Below are 18,726 nucleotides of genomic sequence, written 5' to 3' on the forward strand. Positions count from 1 at the left end.
AGAATATTTTAGGGCTTTAGACTCTACAGATTGAAAATAGAATATTAGAAGGAGAAATATTCCTAAATTCCTCATAGCCTCTCCCTTATGAGTGTGGAGAGCTAAACACCCTTAAAAGAGACTCTACTCGACATATCTTTGTTTGACACCCAATTGAACATGAACCTAGGGCTATGATACCAATTTGACATGGCCCAAACTGGGGCCTAGTCATGTCAGGTATCTCAAGTCAAACCAGGACCAGAGACTATCCCTAATACCCAACCGTTAACCACCAGTAATTATCTATATATTAAGGAGATAATATCTCATATGGTCACTCAACTTCATTCAAAAAGTCATTAAACTATTTTTTGCTATAACTTAAAGTCACTCAACTAATTAAGGGTAGCTTACTTAGAAAGTCACTCAACTCAACTAATTAAGGATCGCTTACTTAAAAAGTCACTCAACTTTGTTTTACATCCCCAAAATCACTCAATTATTGATATTTTATCTAGAAAGTCACTCAATCAATTTAAACGACTTTTAATTAAATTTTGTTGAAATGATAACTTTATTTTGAGTTAAAATTTTAAGAAATAACAAGATTTATAAATTTTCTTTACTTTTTAAAACTTTACACTAAGTGAAAATCAGTCAAGCGAAAAAAAAAAACAAGAATGAGAAGGTACCGTTATAGGAAGGGGCATGTTGAACAACATGCGGCAAATCAAAATTAGTGCCCTTAATGGTTGGGTATTTAGATGTAATCATCTTGAGGTTAATTCCAAGACCACCTCCCACATCAACCAAAGTCGTGAGGTCCTCAAAACCCTTGTAGTTGTCAAGTATATTTTTCATGACTAAAGTTGTATGGTTGATCATTGCCTTGTTGAAAACATTGTTAAACATGGAATTCGTTTTTAAATATTCAAAAAGATTTACACTCTGCATCCTGTCAAATGGAACTCCTCCTTCAAGAACTGCATCTTTTAATCCAAACCTGCAATTTCAAATTAATTGTGTAATTTGCTTTTGAACTTTGAGAACGATTTGAATTTATGATTTAGTTGTTGCCGTTAGTCCATAGAGGCAAAATTAAGCCACTTTCGTAACGACGGGTATAAGCTGGAAAAATTTGTTCATGAGAAAACATGATTCATCCGAGTTTGGGTGAATTAGTGATCCGCTGCGTATTTATTACCTTAATCATTTGACGCATCCAATTTAGTCCGCTAAAACTTGGACTGATATGTAGTCCAAATTAATTAATGAGAAGCCTAATCAAAATGTTTTATAAGATTGTTTTTGTTTGATACGTTTGATATTTTAACATAACATTAAGCTTAGCCATTAAAGCTCAAAACAATTGGCAGTGAATAGCCAAACCTCTCCACTCAAAATACAACAACAACAAACCCAGTGTATTCCCACCTAATGGGGTCTGGGGGTAAGATGTACGCAGTCCATACCTCTACCTCTGATGAAGTAGAAAGGCTGTTTCCGATAGACCTTCGGCTCAAGGCACGAGATACCACACAAACACATAGTGCAGCACAGAAGCAGATTACATAACATAAATACGGCACCCATAAGTAATATAAAGCAGAGGAAAGCAGGGGAAAGCACACAGATTCGTAATACAACATGGAACACGGAACACGAAATCATGACAAGAATAAAACCCCCACCAAGTAATTCCCTACACTAGAGATCCGAACTGGCCCTAATCCTCTGCCGTAATTCATGTCCTCCAGACCTTCCTATCTAGGGTCGTGTCTTCGGTGAGCTGTAACTGTTCCATGTCCCGCCTAACCACCTCACCCCAGTACTTCTTCGGCCTACCCCTACCCCGCCTAAAACCATCCAACGCTAGCCTCTCACACCTACGGACCGGGGCATCCATGCCCCTCCTCTTCACGTATCCGAACCATCTCAATCATGCTTCTCGCATCTTGCACTCCACTGAAGTCACACCAACCTTCTCCCGGATAGTCTCATTCCGAACTCTATCCCCTCTAGTCAGTCTACACATTCAGCGCAACATCCGCATTTCTGCCACCTTCATTTTTTGGATGTGGGAGTTCTTAACTGGCCAACACTCCGCTCCATACAACAAGGCCGGACGGACTACCACCCTGTAGAATTTGCCTTTAAGCTTGGGCGGCACCTTCTTATCACATAGCACCCCCGACGCGAGTTTTCACTTCATCCATCCCGCCCCAATACGGTGCGAGACATCCTCGTCAATCTCACCGTTACTCTGGATCACGGACCCAAGATACTTGAACTTGTCCCTCTTACACACCTCCTGAGCTTCTAGCTTCACTACTACCTCATTCTCCCGCCTCACGTCATTAAACTTGCATTCCACATACTCTGTCTTGCTTCTGCTCACCCTGAACCCTTTAGACTCAAGAGTTCGCCTCCACACCTCTAATTTATCATTCACACCCCCTCGAGTCTCATCTATCAGAACTACATCGTTTGCAAAAAGCATACCCCACGGCACCTCCCCTTGAATACGCCGCGTCAACACATCCATCACTAACGCAAACAAAAAGGGACTAAGAGTAGATCCCTGATGCAAACAAAATACACATTTTCAAAATTACTTAATTCACGAAGTAGTATAGAATCATAAGAGGTGATCATCGCGCGCTGGTATTAAACCATCATGCGTGTACATCATCTATATTATCGTACCATCACATATTTATATTACTGTAATATCACGTGTATATCATTATATATCACGCATAATACATTTTGGATATATCTATATCTATAATTTATATCTATATCTATAATATATTAAAAGTGTAAAGACCATTAGAATAGTGATTTGAACTTTTTGCCTTTCATTAAAAACAATTCTTTAGACAAAATTATCATTTACTATTTTTTTATTATGTTTAAAAAATAAAAATCTCATTATTTTTTACAAAATAGTTATATAATAAGATTTTTGTAAACTAGATATATAATAAGAGTCCTAATAAACATTGTCTTATTTTTGGCAAAATGAAAACGTATAAGTTTTCATTATTTTTGGCAATCTAAGAATTATATAAATAGTAGAAATCTAAAGATATTGTTTTTTGGGCAATACAAACACTGGTTTGCAAAAGTAGAAAACTGTCTTTTTTTGTGGAAATTAAAAAAAAATTATTTATATTTTTGGTAAAATATTTTTAATTTGCAGAATGAAAATTGAAGTGAGAGTACTTTTATTATGTTATTATAGGAGTTTTTTTTTTTTTTTTATCTCTTTCACAATTGATAGTATCCTAATACAAATCACATAGGAGTTAAAAATCAAATTCTTTTTTGATTTATAAATATTTGTTTGGTGATTAAATTACCTGAATAAGAGGTACATAGGAATAGTTATTTTCTTTTCTTAATGTTTTTGTTTTTTTAATTCAATTTTTGTGCAACTCACTTTATCATTATGTTGTCAATTGTGTATTTGGATTGGTAATCAATTTCTCACAAATTCAACTCTAAATTGATGATTAGCTTAAATTATTTAACAATGAGAAATGGTTGGCTCTATTTGAGTGATTGTCATTAGTGTATTGTATTGTCTTCTTAGTAATACAATATTTGTTTTAATTGTTATTTATATTTTATTTTATCATATTTGTCATAGATCTGAATCACTAGACTCTTTTAAATTCATTACGAGATTTTTGAGTTAAAACATAGACGTACACGTACTTAATGAATTAATGTCTCCATTCAGATTAAAATCATATAAAATTTAAATTTATCTTAACCTCAATTTCTCTTTTAGCTTGACTTTTAGAAGAATTAATAGTAGTAGTCCTTTGCGTCAAAAAAAGTTGATAAGTTTACAATATTTTTCATAAGGAATTTAGATACTATATTAAGACCTTGAAATTTGAATTTTTGAAAGTATTAATGTTAATATTAGTTTTTATATTTGGGCCTGAATATTGGATAGGAACTTAAAAATTAAAATAATAAGTTCCAAGTTTATTTCTAAGTATTATTACTTAAATTTTATTGTCTTTCATTACGAGATTTTTGAGAGGAAAAAATAGACGTACTTAATGAATTGATGAATAAATCTTTCAAATTAAAAGCAAACCAATGAGATTAAAATCATCATTTTAATTTATTTTAACCTCAATTTCTCTTCTAACTTGATTTTTAAAAGAATTAATAGTAGTTATTCTTTTCGTCAAAAAAGATTATAAGTTACAATATTTTTCTTAAATGATTCAGGTGAGATAATAAAATCTTGAAATTTAAAATTTATAAGATATTTAATTGTTAATATTATTAGTTTTTATATTTGGACCTAAATATTGAATAGGAACTTGAAAGTTAAAATAATAAATTCTCAATTTATTTCGAAGTTTTAAGCAACAAGTCATCTATAGTTTCTTAAAAACTGATGTGTAATTAAACTTTAAAAAATTGAACTATTTTAGGAACTTAAAATTTTTTGTTGGTATTTATTTTGTGACTCAAATATATTAACATTATATACATATACAAAACACGTATACTAAATTAATATTATATATACATATAAATTAGATATGTAAGTGGATGCATATATACGTCTCACAAAACCATTTACTTGCATTCTCAGACAACCTCCGTCACAATTCCATCACTAAAACACCACAACCATCAACTACTTCATAGTGTAAACACATCATTTCAATTGAAAGAAGAGGGAAGGAAAGAAAGAATAAGAGCTAGAAGACGAAAGACAAAACTTAAGAAAAAGTCAAAACTGATCCAGAAAATTGATGTTGAGGTCGATATTTTTAAAAGATCGATCAAAACCCAATCTCAAATTGGAGGTCTGTAAAGTCCTGGCAGGTACTTTTAGAAAAATGGAAAAAATCAATCTTTAAAGTCAATTGCTTTAGTTTCATTTTTTTTTTTTGAAAAATATTTTCATATATAGAACGATTTTTTAAATTACACAATTATAAAATGCATATTCCGAATCCAATCCTCATCTTTACGGGGGACACACATTTATACCACTAGACTATTGGTGCTTGTTGATTTAAGATTATTTCTTTTAAAATTTATACCCTTCAAAAAAAAACAAAAGAAAGATCTTCGGAGATTTCTTTCTTTCTTCTTTTCTGGCAAGAACCAACCTCTAGAGGTCGGTTTGCACTTTTCTTTTTGAAAAAAAAAATTATGCTAAAAAACCACCGAATGTCGATTTTGTTAAAAAAAATTGAATATTTTTTTTTTCAAAAACCAACCTCTAGGAGGTGTCACAAAATTAGTTTGTGACTGTTTAATTAATAGTTATAAGAATTCTATTTAGTCCTTTAAGTTTATAAGTCTGTTTGTTTAGCAATTGCACTTCAGTTCAATTTTTGTTGCAACTAAGTCCCTCTTTTCTTTTAGGAGAGAGGGACACGTGTCTTAACCTTGTTTAGAGAATCTCATTTCCTAAATACCTGTTGTATTGCTTATTTGTCAGTAATTATTCTTTTTCCCTTTTCTATCCTTTCTCTCATCTCTCTCTTAATTCTAGTGACAAGAAATCTCTCTTGTTACAATGGCATCAGAGCCACTGTCGCCGCCTCAGCTTACCGCCCCATCACCGTCATTGAAATTTCAGACCGTACGTGATGACTCCAGAGCTATCCGTAGTCAACTTGAGGTGTTCGTAGATGACACAAGTAAGTGTCTTGAATCATTAGAATTAAACCAAAACCACTTCCAGAAACAACTCAACGAGGTTCGCGAAACGAATAAACGTCTAAAATTCAGCATCTCTAATATAAGCATACCAGGAATGCCATCTTCCCCAGCTCCATCGCCCATCGATACTACCCCAACTGGCACACTACCAGGTGCTCTTTCAAGTCGAACTGCTGTTGAAACTGGTCACGCATCCTATAGTAAGTTCCCTTTAGTTTCTCAGGCAATTGTGACTTCGTCGACTTACCCCGTTGGTCATGGTTTTACCTTTCCTCCAGCTCCCCTATTTTCCAGTCCTTCTATTTCCCAAAATCCCTCATACTCCTCGTCCCCAATCTTGCCGGCCCTTAGTGTGCACAATGACTCTGATGCGAATTCTAGAACTCTTAAACCTATAATCAACTTTCCTGAATTTGATGAAGTCAATCCTAGAAGTTGGTTGAGAAAATGTGAAAAGAAAAATTGAATTGTACCACACACCTAACCAGGAGAAATTGGGATTTGCTTCGATGCATATTGGTGACCAAGCAGAAGTGTGGTTTAATAGTTTCATGGTTCACCACAGGGGAAGAGTGACTTGGTCGAGGTTTTATACTGATATCTGCACGAGGTTTGGCAATCTCAGACCCCAGGACATTGTAGATGAGTTTAATAAACTCATTCAGGTGGGATCAATAGCATAATATCAGAGTAAGTTCGAGGAACTTGTTGGCTATATGATGATCATCAACCCTCCATTGAATGAGGCTCATTATGTAGCAAGCTTTATCAGTGGTTCAAAACCTGAACTCAAACCTTTGGTTAAGTTGGCCAATCCCATCTCTGCAATAAATGTATTTGAAGCTGCGTCCCTGTATAGTCCTTTAGGGCTTTGATTCCATTTGTTTCTCCAAAATCATTCCAAAACTACACAACCAGGCCAACAATACCATAAATTACATACCCAAGGAATTCCCAGCCTCACTCAAACAAACTAGTTTTACCTCCCACAAACAACCAACCCCTAAGAATAACCTATCCACATAAAAACCCTGCAGAGCTCCCCTCAAACCAAATACCTTCCCTCCAAAGCTTGAGGTCTTAAGGGAGTAAGGCTTATGCTACAGGTGCAAAAAAAGGTACTATCTTGGGCATCAATGTAAGCAAAGGACCTTGCATGCTTTGAGAGGTGATGAAATAGAGGTAGAGGGTGAACAACCTGAGGAATTTATGGATGTAGCTGAAACCTTAGATGAACTAGTAGAAGAATAGTCTGAGATATCCTTAAATGCTTTGATGGGATTGAATACTTCTCATGGTAGGATCTCAACTATCAAAATAATTGGTTATGCTTGCAAAGTACACATGACTGTCATGACTGACAGTGGCTCCACACATTCTTTTATGGATCCTCATATTGCAAAGCTACTTAAATTACCACTGCAATCTATGAGTAACCCTATGAGAGTAGTAGTTGCAAATAGGCAGGTCATGACTTGTCACTTTGAAAGTCCTTCATTTTACTGGATTATGCAGAAAGAGCATTTTGATTTCAAACTTAGGTTATTGAAGGTGGGAGGGTGTGACATGATTTTAGGTATGGATTGGATAGACATGGTAACACCTATTATCCTATACACTAGACCTCTCAGTCTAAGCTTCTTGACAAATAGCAGGATGATTACACTTTATGGTGTGACAGATGATATTAAGGTGACATCGATTAATACAGAAGCACTTAAAAGAATGCTGCAATATGGAACTTATGAGGTAATAGCTGAGCTAGCCATGGTCAACGCGGAATATAATCCTAACACTAAAGAAGTTCACCCTGCAATCAGCAAACTATTGACCTCTCATCAAGAAGTATTATAGAGCCACAAGAATTACTACTAAAAAGAGAATGTGATCATGTAGTAAACTTGGTACCTGGAGCACAACCATTCAATCTTAGACCCTATACATCGATATTCCTTTGATCAAAAGAATGTTATAGAGTCAATTGTTCAAGAGATGCTCAAAGATGAAACAGCGGTGCAGAATCAATCCTCTTTTGCTTCACCGGCTTTGTTGGGCAAGAAGAAAGACTCTACTTGGAGATTGTGTGTTGATTACAGGAGGTTAAACAGCTTAACAGTTAAAAATAAATATCCAATCCCAATGATTGATAACTTGTTGAATGAACTATTTAGAGCAACTGCACTCTCAAAAGTTGACTTGAGAGCCGGATATCATCAGGTGAGGATGAAACCTGGAGAAGAATTCAAGACTGCTTTCAGAACTCACCATGGATTATTGGAGTTTAAAGTCATGCCCTTTGGGCTGACTAATGCATCAACAATATTTCAGTCCCTCATGAGCATTGTATTTAAAGACCAAATGAGAAAATTTATACTACTCCCTCCATTTCATTTTATGCGTCGCCATTTGACCGGACACAGAGTTTAAGAAATAAGGAAAAACTTGATAATATTTACCAAATTATCCTTTATAAAAAATGGGCTACTATCTTTTTTTAATTAAGTGAGACCAATAAGGGTAAAAGTGAAAGTGTATCTTTAAATAATTACCAAATAAGGAAAGATGACATTCTTTTTGAGATGAACCAAAAAGGAAATGATGAAACATAAAATGGGACGAAGAGACTAGTATTTTTTGATGATATACTAGTATATAGTAAGACTATGAATGAGCATGTTAAGCACTTGGAGATTGTTCTGAAGTTACTGAAGAAAATCAATTATTTGCAAAACAAAGTAAATGTGAATTTGGCCAATCTCAAGTGGAATATATAGGGCATGTTATATCTGGGAGTGGAGTCTCTACTGATTAGTCAAAGATTAAGGCTATGATAGAATGGTCTATTCTAAGAAACTTGAAGAAATTAAGAGGTTTCCTTGGCCTGACAGACTATTACAGAAAATTTGTCAAAGTATATGTTATTCTAAGCAAACCTTTGACAAACTTGCTCAAAAAGGGTGAATTCAATTAGAGTACTGATGCAACTACATCCTTCAATCAGCTTTAAGGAGCAATTACTAAGGCACTAGTATTGACGTTGCCTGATTTCACCAAAACCTTTGTACTTGAGGTGGATGCAAGTAATTATGTTATTGAAGCTATTTTGAAGCAAGACAAGAGGCCTATATCCTACATTTAGTCCTTAAGTGTGAAACATCAAAGGTTGTCCACATATGAAAAAGAACTTATAGCTCTTCTCCAAGATATAGTTAAATGGAGAGACTACTTACACCCTAATCACTTCATCATCATGAAAGATTAGTTTAGTTTGAAATTTCTGCAGGATCAGAAAATCACCATATCATTACAACACAAAGGTCTCACCAAGATAATGGGATTAAGTTTTGAAATCCATTGCAAGAAAGGGGTAGAAAATGTGGTGGCAGATGCACTATCTAGAAAGGTGGAACAACAATGTATGTTATTTCACATATACAACCTAAATGGATAGAAGAAATTATGGATAGCTATGAAGGAGATTCAAAAGTGCTGCAAGCTATAACAAATTCGAGCACTAATCAGGTAACAAACATAGAAATCACTCTCTACCAGGGAATACTAAGGTACAAAGGAAAGGCTTGGATTGGTGATAAGGGATCTTTAAGGAAACAATTGGTCTCAACCATTCACTCTTCAGGATTAGGGAAAACTACTTAAGATGCATGACTGGGCATAGACCAAAAAGGTGAAACAAGTGGTTAGCTTTATCTAATTCTGGTACAACGATAGTCATCACACAACTTTGAAAATGACTCCCTTCAAGATGTTGTATGGATACAACCCTCCACAACTCATTTTTGAGTTGTTAGCACAGCCTAAGGTGGAAGCTATTGATCAAGTATTGAGAGAAAGACAGATCATGGCTAAGGTGCTGAAGAAAAACCTGGAGAAGGCTCAAAATAGGATGAAAGTTAAATGCAAATAAGAGGAGGACTGAAAGAGAATTCAAGGTGGGAGATTATGTGTTTCTGAAACTACAACCATTCAAACAAACTCCGGTAGCTGTAAGGAAGAGCCTCGAGTTAACATCCAAGTACTATGGACCCTATCAAGTGGTGAAGATGATTTGATCGATTGCTTACAAACTAGAACTACCACCAAATGCCAAAATACATCCAGTGTTCCATATTTCTCAGCTTAAAAGAAAAATTGGTGTTAAGGTAATTCCATCTATTGACCCTCCTATGTGTTCCAAAGCTCAACCTTTAGTACATCCAATAACTATACTAGAAAGGAGGATTGTGAAAAGAGGGAGTCATGTTGTACCTCAGGTTTTAGTTCAATGGGTAAACTTATTACCAGAAGAAGCCATTTAGGAAGATTATCAGTTCATCAAATCTCAATTTTTGAACTTTGTTGATTCATGAAGACGAGTAATTTTTATGGAGGATGGAATGTCACAAAATCAGTTTGTGACCATTTTATTAATAGTTTTAAGAATTCTTTTTTAGTCCTTTAAGTTTATAAGACTGTTTGTTTAGCAATTGCACTTCAGTCCAGTTTTTATTGCAATTAAGTTCTTTATTTCTGTTAGGAGAAAGGACACATGTCTTAGCCTTGTTTAGAGAATCTCATTTCCTAAATACCCGTTGTATTACTCATTTGGAGATTATAAAAAATCAGAAATTATTCTGTTTCCTTTTTCTCTTTTCTCTCTCTTAATTCTAGTAACAAGAAATCTCTCTTGTTACAGAAGGTCATTTTTTTGTTTGTTTTGTGAAGGTAGGTCGTAAGGATCAGTTACTATTTTTAAGTAGTGATGGACATCAAAATAACATCATCTAAACAAGAAAAATCTCCCCTTTGAAATTCAAAAAATTGGTTGAACTGTAGCTATTATTAGCTCACATATGTTATAAAAAATCGTCGGTGAATTAATAGTGTTCTCAGAACTCGATAGTAGTGAGAAATCTGCTTGGGTGATAAAGGCAGGTACATTTAGTTCAATCTGTAGATCTATCTCTGGAGTAAGTTGCTCTATTATAGCTGCTTTAAATGTATTAGTTTTTATATACACATATCAAATCCTATAGCACTAACGATGTCTCAGACATAAATTCAAAAAGAATGTGTAGCTAATAAGGATCTTGTTGAACAAGATTTGATCAAGCATATGGTTCAGTACAAACAAAGAACGAACAAAAGGGTCGAAACTTGCCAATAAAAAAAGAGAAAAACAAATTAAAGCAATGCCAAGAGCTTGTTAATTAGCTATGCGCCGGTATAAGTGCTCTCTCTTTATCATCTCGTATCCGAGGCAACATTTTTTTGTACTTGTGAACCAGGGGAACGCCCAACGGAACAAAATTCATTATCCTTTCAAGGTAAGGTGGCAAAAAAAAAAGGTTGGTTTGTCAAAAGTGATCTTATTCCCTCGTAAACTAAGTTTAGAATCAACAAAAGTTCGTAGAATGAAGTAAGTGTATAACTTAGGTGCAACTCTATTTTGTTCGTAACGATGAAGAGATAGAATAAAGTTCTTTGCGAAGTTTAAAACAAAAGAATAAAGAAAATTTTTCTAGGACTTCCTCGTTTTGAGGCATTATGATTAAGGTGTTGACCTTGATAACAAAGAACGGACCTCGCATTCAGCCAAATCTTTGAAGGAGGAGGAGGAGGAATTCTAAACCTGTCCACTTAGAATTAACTATGTTTAAGAAGATAGAAAAAATTACATAAAGTAGCATACTTAAAGACTATAATTATAATAAATAGCAACACTTTTGTAAAATTACAGTTTATAGCAAGAGTAACATTATTTTATTCATTAACTAGGCAAGTGCATGTTTTACTCTCACCACTTTACATTTTTCTATTTTCACTCCACTATTTCACCTCCCCCAAATATAGTTATATCTTTTACCCTTTTTTTTATCTTATATTTTTATCATTTTATTTATTTATTTATTTTTTATTTTCACTTTATTTAGATTTGAAAATTATTCATTATTTAACTCAACTAATTTGAGTAAAATAAGGGCGGTAAATCTTGTTGTATATGTATTTGTATGGCAATAGTTTATTTAAATACAAAATACAATTTGCTATTTTTTGTAATTATGAAACTGTTGCTATAAAAGTTACAATAAGATTCTATAGTTGTTATTTCTGAAATTTTTCCATTTAAATAAGAGTAATTTATGGAAATTTAATTAGATGGGATAATTATTCCTTATTTAACTCAACTAATTTGAGTAAAATAAGGACAATAAATCTTGTTGTATATGTATTTGTATAACAACAATTTACTTAAATACAAAATACAATTTGCTATTTTTTATAATTATGAAACTGTTGCTATAAAAATTACAATTAAGACTCTATAATTATTATTTCTGAAATTTTCCCAAGATATTCATTAGAGACCATTTCAGAGCCCTCCTCAGATTTCACACTCTAACATGACTGACTAACTAGTGTTTTAAGATATTAAACCTTCTTTTATTATTTATTTATTTATTTTTATTGTAACAATTCCTTTAATTAATCTATTATCATTGATATGAAGTAATTCGAATTGGACTAATTATTTTCCCCTTTGGTTGATTAATTTTGTACACATTTTTTAAAGAATATCCTATAGAAGAAAACAAAATACATAGGTTTAATTAGTTTTTGTAAACACGCATTTATATTGCTAAATTTTGCTTTTACTCTTTGCAATAGCTATGTATCATATAGAATTTTATAAAATGGTGGAGAAAAGATTGCTGCTAATTAACTCCAAAAATGAATAGAGAAAATGTTCACGCCTAGTTGAATAGCTGTTGTTTAATGATAATTGTTTAAATAGAAAAAAAATACATGATAATTATCTACATCGGTGTTGAAGTGTGTTTTAATACACAAACGAATATTTCAAATTAAAAAAAAAAAATACAAGATGATTCAATTATAGAGCGAAAAAAAATAATTAAATGTGTATATAAATCATAGCACTACTCGCCCCTCTGATACTATATTATTTTCCTTCAATGCCATGCCAGCTAAGAAGAGTTATAATGATTGATATCTCGAAAGGGTATGCATAAGATTTATACTTAATTAATGGAATCTTTTTATAATATGTATGTTTTCATTCACCAAACTTTAGTGTGCTGAGTAATCTTTTTTTTTTTTAAAATGTATTTAACTGCGAAAAACCTTCTTTCTTTTGATGAGTATTGCCACGTAAATTAATTTCGAATTACTTTTTAAGAAATATGACATAATAATATAACATACATCAGAGAAGAAAGTATCATTTTTCATATATAGTTAGAACTTTTAAAGTATAAAACGCATGGATCAACATTTATTCCGGATAATTGCTCTTTTAATTCCTCAAATATTGGTAAAATTTACTTCTGATTCTTGCAATATTTTACTAAGGTTGAATTGGTCAGATTTTTAAAATTAATTTATTTTAAAATATTTTTCTTTAAAAATAACTTTTTAATCTTTTTTATAAAATTATTTGTGTTTAACTAATCAATTTAATCAAACTTCAATGTTGCTAATACTTTTGAGGAGAAGCTATTACTGCTTCTAATCATACTTAAAAACACCTTTTTAAAAAAATAAAAAATAAAAAAATTCGACTTTGGAAAAACTTGACCAAAATACCAAAAGTGTATTTTGACCTTGAAAAATCTTTACCAAACCAAACCTACCTTAAAATTAATCTAGAATGTAGTGATCAAAAGGCGAGAAGTGTGAGTGGAATAAAAATATATTAATAAAAGACAAAACTTACAAGCTGTTAATGATTACTTCATGTTGATGCAAAGCCAACATTGGCCTCAAAGATGCACCATCTTCTTCATCACGAACAAAGAACTTGCCCACTGTTGACAGACCGTAGAATCGTATTGGAACCCCATTTTCTTCAATAATGGAGCAACTGAGCAAGGAGTACCTAGCCAAGACATAAAGCATCCTGTCTAGCATGTTAGCTGCATCAGGGTTCTTGCTACTAGGCATTTGAATAACTATCTGTGAAGCAGAAAGTTGTGTGTTAGCTTTGGCTAGGATCTCGAACACCTCCAACTCAACTGTTGAATGAAGCACAAAGGGCAATACTGATGATGACAATAGTTATATTGCATATGCAAAGTTCTCTTCTTTTCTTGAATGGCCACTAATTGGTAATAAATGGCTGTTTGCTGTGGATTCCATGGCTTAATTAATTGAAAAAGAATTAGCTAAGACTTCTTAATTTCCTCTATTTTCCTTTATGTAGAGTGTGTTCTGTCAACCCTCCCAATCATAGTGTATACAATAGGGTTATAGGTAGCACTAGTTGGGGTCAGTGTATGGGCCCAACATGAGGAGGACTTGTACCACATCAACCTGATAGGGACTTTGAACACATCAATACAAGAAGGGCCCAACATGATTTGCAGGGGGAAGTACACGAATACCCGCCTTCCATATTGCCATTTAACTAATATTCACTTCATAAACTTTTTATAGGGAATTTTAGTAGATTGGTTGGTTAGTTATGTGAATTTTTATCTTATTAATGAGAGTTTGATTTTTTATATTGTAATCCTCTCCCTCATTCCGTTTCCCCTATCCTAATTTTTTTTTTTTTTAAAAAAAAACTTCATAAACCTTTTGTAGTTTATCCACCTTCAGCTAGAAGTCAGACATTTGCTTTTGAATTTTATTCTGGCTATCAATTAACTATTTTTTTTGAAAAGTGAATATCTATTTATATATATAATAAAGAAGAATAGTCTAACATGAGGTTATGTCAAATGTCATCATTAGAACTAGTATTTTATAGCAAAAATTATTTTGTAGATTATTAATTGTTTCAAATTGATTTCGTATCTATATTACTTTACTACTATTATAAGTGAGAACATCTCATTTTGATACTTCTCACATGAACAGATTTTATCTATTTTATCCTTAATTAAGTTTTAATGACCTTTCAAGATTTCATCCATTTTAGTAAATTTCAATAGTTATTTGACATTTTAAAATGCTATACAAAAAGTGATGAGTCATAAAGAAGTAATAATCACACTACAAAATATCATCATCAAAGGATGTGGTGCAGTGAATGTGACTGCTCCTCTATTAACCAGAGATCTCGGGTTCGAGCCTTGAGTATGGAAATATTCTTGGTAGGGAGCGCTACCCTTCGAATGGGGCCCTACCCGACGCGAATCCAAATTAGTCGAACTCCAATGCGAGTACTGAACGCCGAATGAGAAGCAAAAAAAAAAGACACTACAAAATATCTATTTATCTAACTAACTTTAAAATTGATTCAAAATTTTGTTGTCTTCTTTAATGTGGGATAATAATAATTTAATAAAAGAAAACACTTATTTTTTTAATCCTCACAAGAAATTTTTGAAGATTTAATAATCTTATAAGATTTCACCCATTTTAAAAATATCTACAAAAGTATTTATTGAGCTCGATTGAATTATTTAATTTAGATACTCTTTTTATTCATAAATCATACAATAGTTTGTAGCATAAAATATTTCTATATTAATCAAATATTGTTTTAATTTGTTAAAAAATGAATTAGCCAATACAAAGTTTAATTGAAAAGAATAATAAAATTAATTAAACATAAGGCAAAAATCAATTTAGATCGTTAAAGAGTTTCATTTTAAAACTTTCAATAAAATAAAAAGGAGAAAAGTTTTAGTGTGTACATTTGTTTGAAAATTAAAAGAACGACTAAAATATACTAGAAGAAAAATGTTATTTTTAACTTATAGAAACTTTTATTCCCTCCATTTGAATTTATTTGTTTAGTTTGACTTAGCACAAAGTTAAGAAAAAATGTGATGAATACTTTTGAATTTTGTGGTCTTAAATTAAAAACATGTAGAAAGGATCAAAATATCTATTAATCTTATTGTCTTAAACATACCACGTGAAAATTTAAAATTAACCCAAAAAGGAAAAGAGATTTTTCTAAAATAAACTACAAGAAAAATAGGATAAAAAAAATGAAACATATATATAATTTAACAATTTAAAATTATCGAGAAATAATCAAACCAAACCATTTACTAATATAATGGTACAAAACATATAAAAAGCAAAAATAGCAAAAAATGAAAAAAAATTACAAATATAAATGTTAATATAGTTTGGGTCTGAGCTTAGCTCGAGCCAAAAGACACTAGTATGTATGTATATATATATATATATATATATATATATATATATATATATATATATACTAATAATACTAATACTAATACTAATACTAATACTAATACTAATACTACTACTACTAATAATAATAATAATAAAGGAGAATAGTTTAGCGTAAGGTTATACCAAGTGTCATCTTTAGAACTAGCATTTCACTATAAAAATTATTTTATAGATTATTAATTATTTCTTATTTATTTCATATTTATATTTATAATAAAGAAGAATAGTCTAGCATTAGGTAATGTCAAGTATCATCTTTGGAACTAGCATTTCACAACAAAAATTATTTTATAGATTATTAATTATTTCATATTTATTTATATTATGGTAAAAAACAATTAAGTCTGCCTCTTATTGGATGAAAGCTATTAAGATTAACTCTTATCGGATGAAAATAACTAAGATTTGTCCTTAAAATAATTTTTTTTAATGCTATATGTTTAAATTCTATATATAATATAAAAAATATCATAAAAATGAGAGAAAATGGTTTGTTACCCCCCAACCTTTAGTCGAAATCTCAACTACACATTCAACCTTTTAATGTAACCTATTACCCCCCTGAACTTATTTTTACCGAATTTATTAACCCCCAGTTGCTGACGTGTCACTGGACGTGACTACACGCGCCCATAGGCGCATCAATTGACTTTTTTTGCTTTAAAATCATTATTTTTTTATTGTCACATCATTATTTTTAATAATTATTATTTTTTCTTGATAAATATTGACTTCTTCTTCAATGGCTTCTTCTTCTCCTTTTCTCCCTTTTCTTCTTCTTTTTCTTCCCCTTCTTCTTCTTCTCCTTCTTCTTCTTCTTCTCCTTCTTCTTCAATGGTGCAGCTTCAATGGTGAAATGTCGATGAATAGTGACGGGGTCGGAAAATTCAAAATTCCATCGATTTTTTTGTTTGATGAATTTCACGTAATTCGATTCAACATTTTGATTCAACACTTTGATTCAACATTCGATTCAGCTTCACGTAATCAATGACATTCGACTTTTTTGATTCAACATTCTCACATAATTCGAGTTCTTGGATGCCATTGAAGAAGAAGAAGAAGAAGAAGAAGAAGAAGAAATGCCATTAATGAGTTCTCACTTGAACTAAGAACTTCGATTCAAAAAATTTAAAAAAATTAAGAACTTGAATTCTTGAACGAGGAGATGAGGAAGATGATAAATTAATCTTGAATGCCATTGATTAGTTCTTGAATGCTATTGAAGAAGAAATTTCATTGAACCCGAATTAACTTGAAAAAATTTAAGAACTTGAGTTCTTGAATGAGGAGATGATAAAGATGATAAATTAATCTTGAATGCCATTGATGAGTTCCTGAATACTATTGATGAAGAAATGCCATTGATGGGTTCTTGGATGCCATTGAAAAAGAAGAAGAAGAAGAATTGAAGAAGAAGAACTGAAAAAGAAGAAATGAAGAAGAAGAATTGAAAAAGAAGAAAGAAAAATAATAACTGCCATTAATAGGTTCTTGGGTGCCATTGAAAAAGAAGAAGAATTGAAGAAGAAGAAATAAAGAAGAAGAATTGAAGAAGAAGAAAGAAAAATAATAATTGGGAAATAATAATGTTAAATTATTATTTTTCTTAGAGTAAGAAAATAAAAAATGAAGTGGCAATGACGTGGCATGACGAGGCAGCGCATGCATCACACCATATTTGTAATGACTGATTGTCAGTTTTAGGGGGTTTAATAATTCCACTTTAAAATAGTTCAGGAAGATAATAATTTCACTTTAAAATAGTTCAGGGGGTAATAGGTCACCTTTAAAGGTTGAGTGTGTAGTTGAGATTTGAGGTAAAGGTTGGGGGGTAACAGACCATTTTCTCTAAAAATGAATATAAATAATTTCAGTACAATTGAGTAATAAAAAAGTATTACAAGAAAATAAAACTATTAATAGAATAGTCAATCTATCTATATCTAGTAACAGAGGAAAAAACTGGCACATATCAGTACCACAAAATTGTATAAAAATTAAAAATAACTCTTTCAACTACCCCTACATAAACTGAAAAAGAAAATGAAAAATAAGAAGAAACTATTATAAATATATTTACATTATAGTGAATGTCTATTAAGAAATAGTGAATGTCTATCAAGATACAGTGAATATCTATCAAGATATATTGAGTATCTATCAAGATACAGTGAGTATCTATCAAGATATTGTAAATGTTTATCAAGATAAGAAATGTCTATCTTCGAGATATATTAGGTGAAATTTTCCTCTATAAATAAAGGGGTTTTATTCATTATAAATCATTCTGAATCTCTTATCCCTCAAGAGAAATAAGAATTACTCTCTCTTCTCCATTCTTCTTCTTCTCTACTTTGTATTTCATAACACGTTTTCCGCACGAGTCTCTAATCACTTAATTAGATTTAGACTACTACAATAGTAGGTCTTTTGAGATTGACGAAGTTGCTAAAGGTAAGTAGAGCTGCTAAAGATAAGTATACCGTCGTCTATCATTATGAGAAGTGATTTGTTAATTAAGATGGATATAACGAAAAAAAAAATAGTTTGTTCTGCCCTACATGTAATGGAACTCAAATTCTTAATATATGTTCGAAGGTATATTTACTTCAAGAATTCCAATAAGTTAAATATGTGCCGAAGAAAAAGAAAAAAAACTTAAAACTTTTAAGTATTAAATATATTTTATAGTATAATAAAAAACTTTATACTCGTGATACAGGACGTATTAATTAAGGATAATACTTTGACTTATTATATTATTTATTGAGGGTAAGATGGTGATTCCAGTCACACCGCTTAAAAGAGTAAGACATTGAGTTATTAGAGTTCCAATGAACCATGATGACAACA

General features: G+C 31.7%; 1 protein-coding gene across 2 annotated transcripts; it reads right to left on the reverse strand.

Annotated features, from left to right (window-relative positions):
- Positions 1-624: 624 nt before the first annotated feature.
- LOC124899736 (caffeic acid 3-O-methyltransferase 1-like) lies at positions 625-14,223 on the reverse strand. Of its 2 annotated transcripts, XR_007057262.1 has the most exons (3): positions 13,430-14,223; positions 7,603-7,924; positions 657-985 (listed from the first exon to the last, which is right to left on the reverse strand). XR_007057262.1 is itself a non-coding variant. In XM_047414951.1 (2 exons), the coding sequence occupies exons 1-2, from the start codon at positions 13,654-13,656 to the stop codon at positions 640-642; spliced, it is 573 nt and encodes a 190-aa protein (XP_047270907.1). In that variant the 5' UTR covers positions 13,657-14,223; the 3' UTR covers positions 625-639. The 2 variants fall into 2 exon arrangements, 1 of the variants encoding a protein (XP_047270907.1); XM_047414951.1 differs by lacking the exon at positions 7,603-7,924 and having other exon boundaries at positions 625-985.
- Between the last annotated feature and the right edge of the window lie 4,503 nt (positions 14,224-18,726).

Source organism: Capsicum annuum, chromosome 6, assembly GCF_002878395.1.
Source record: "Capsicum annuum cultivar UCD-10X-F1 chromosome 6, UCD10Xv1.1, whole genome shotgun sequence".
Lineage (NCBI taxonomy): Eukaryota > Viridiplantae > Streptophyta > Magnoliopsida > Solanales > Solanaceae > Capsicum > Capsicum annuum.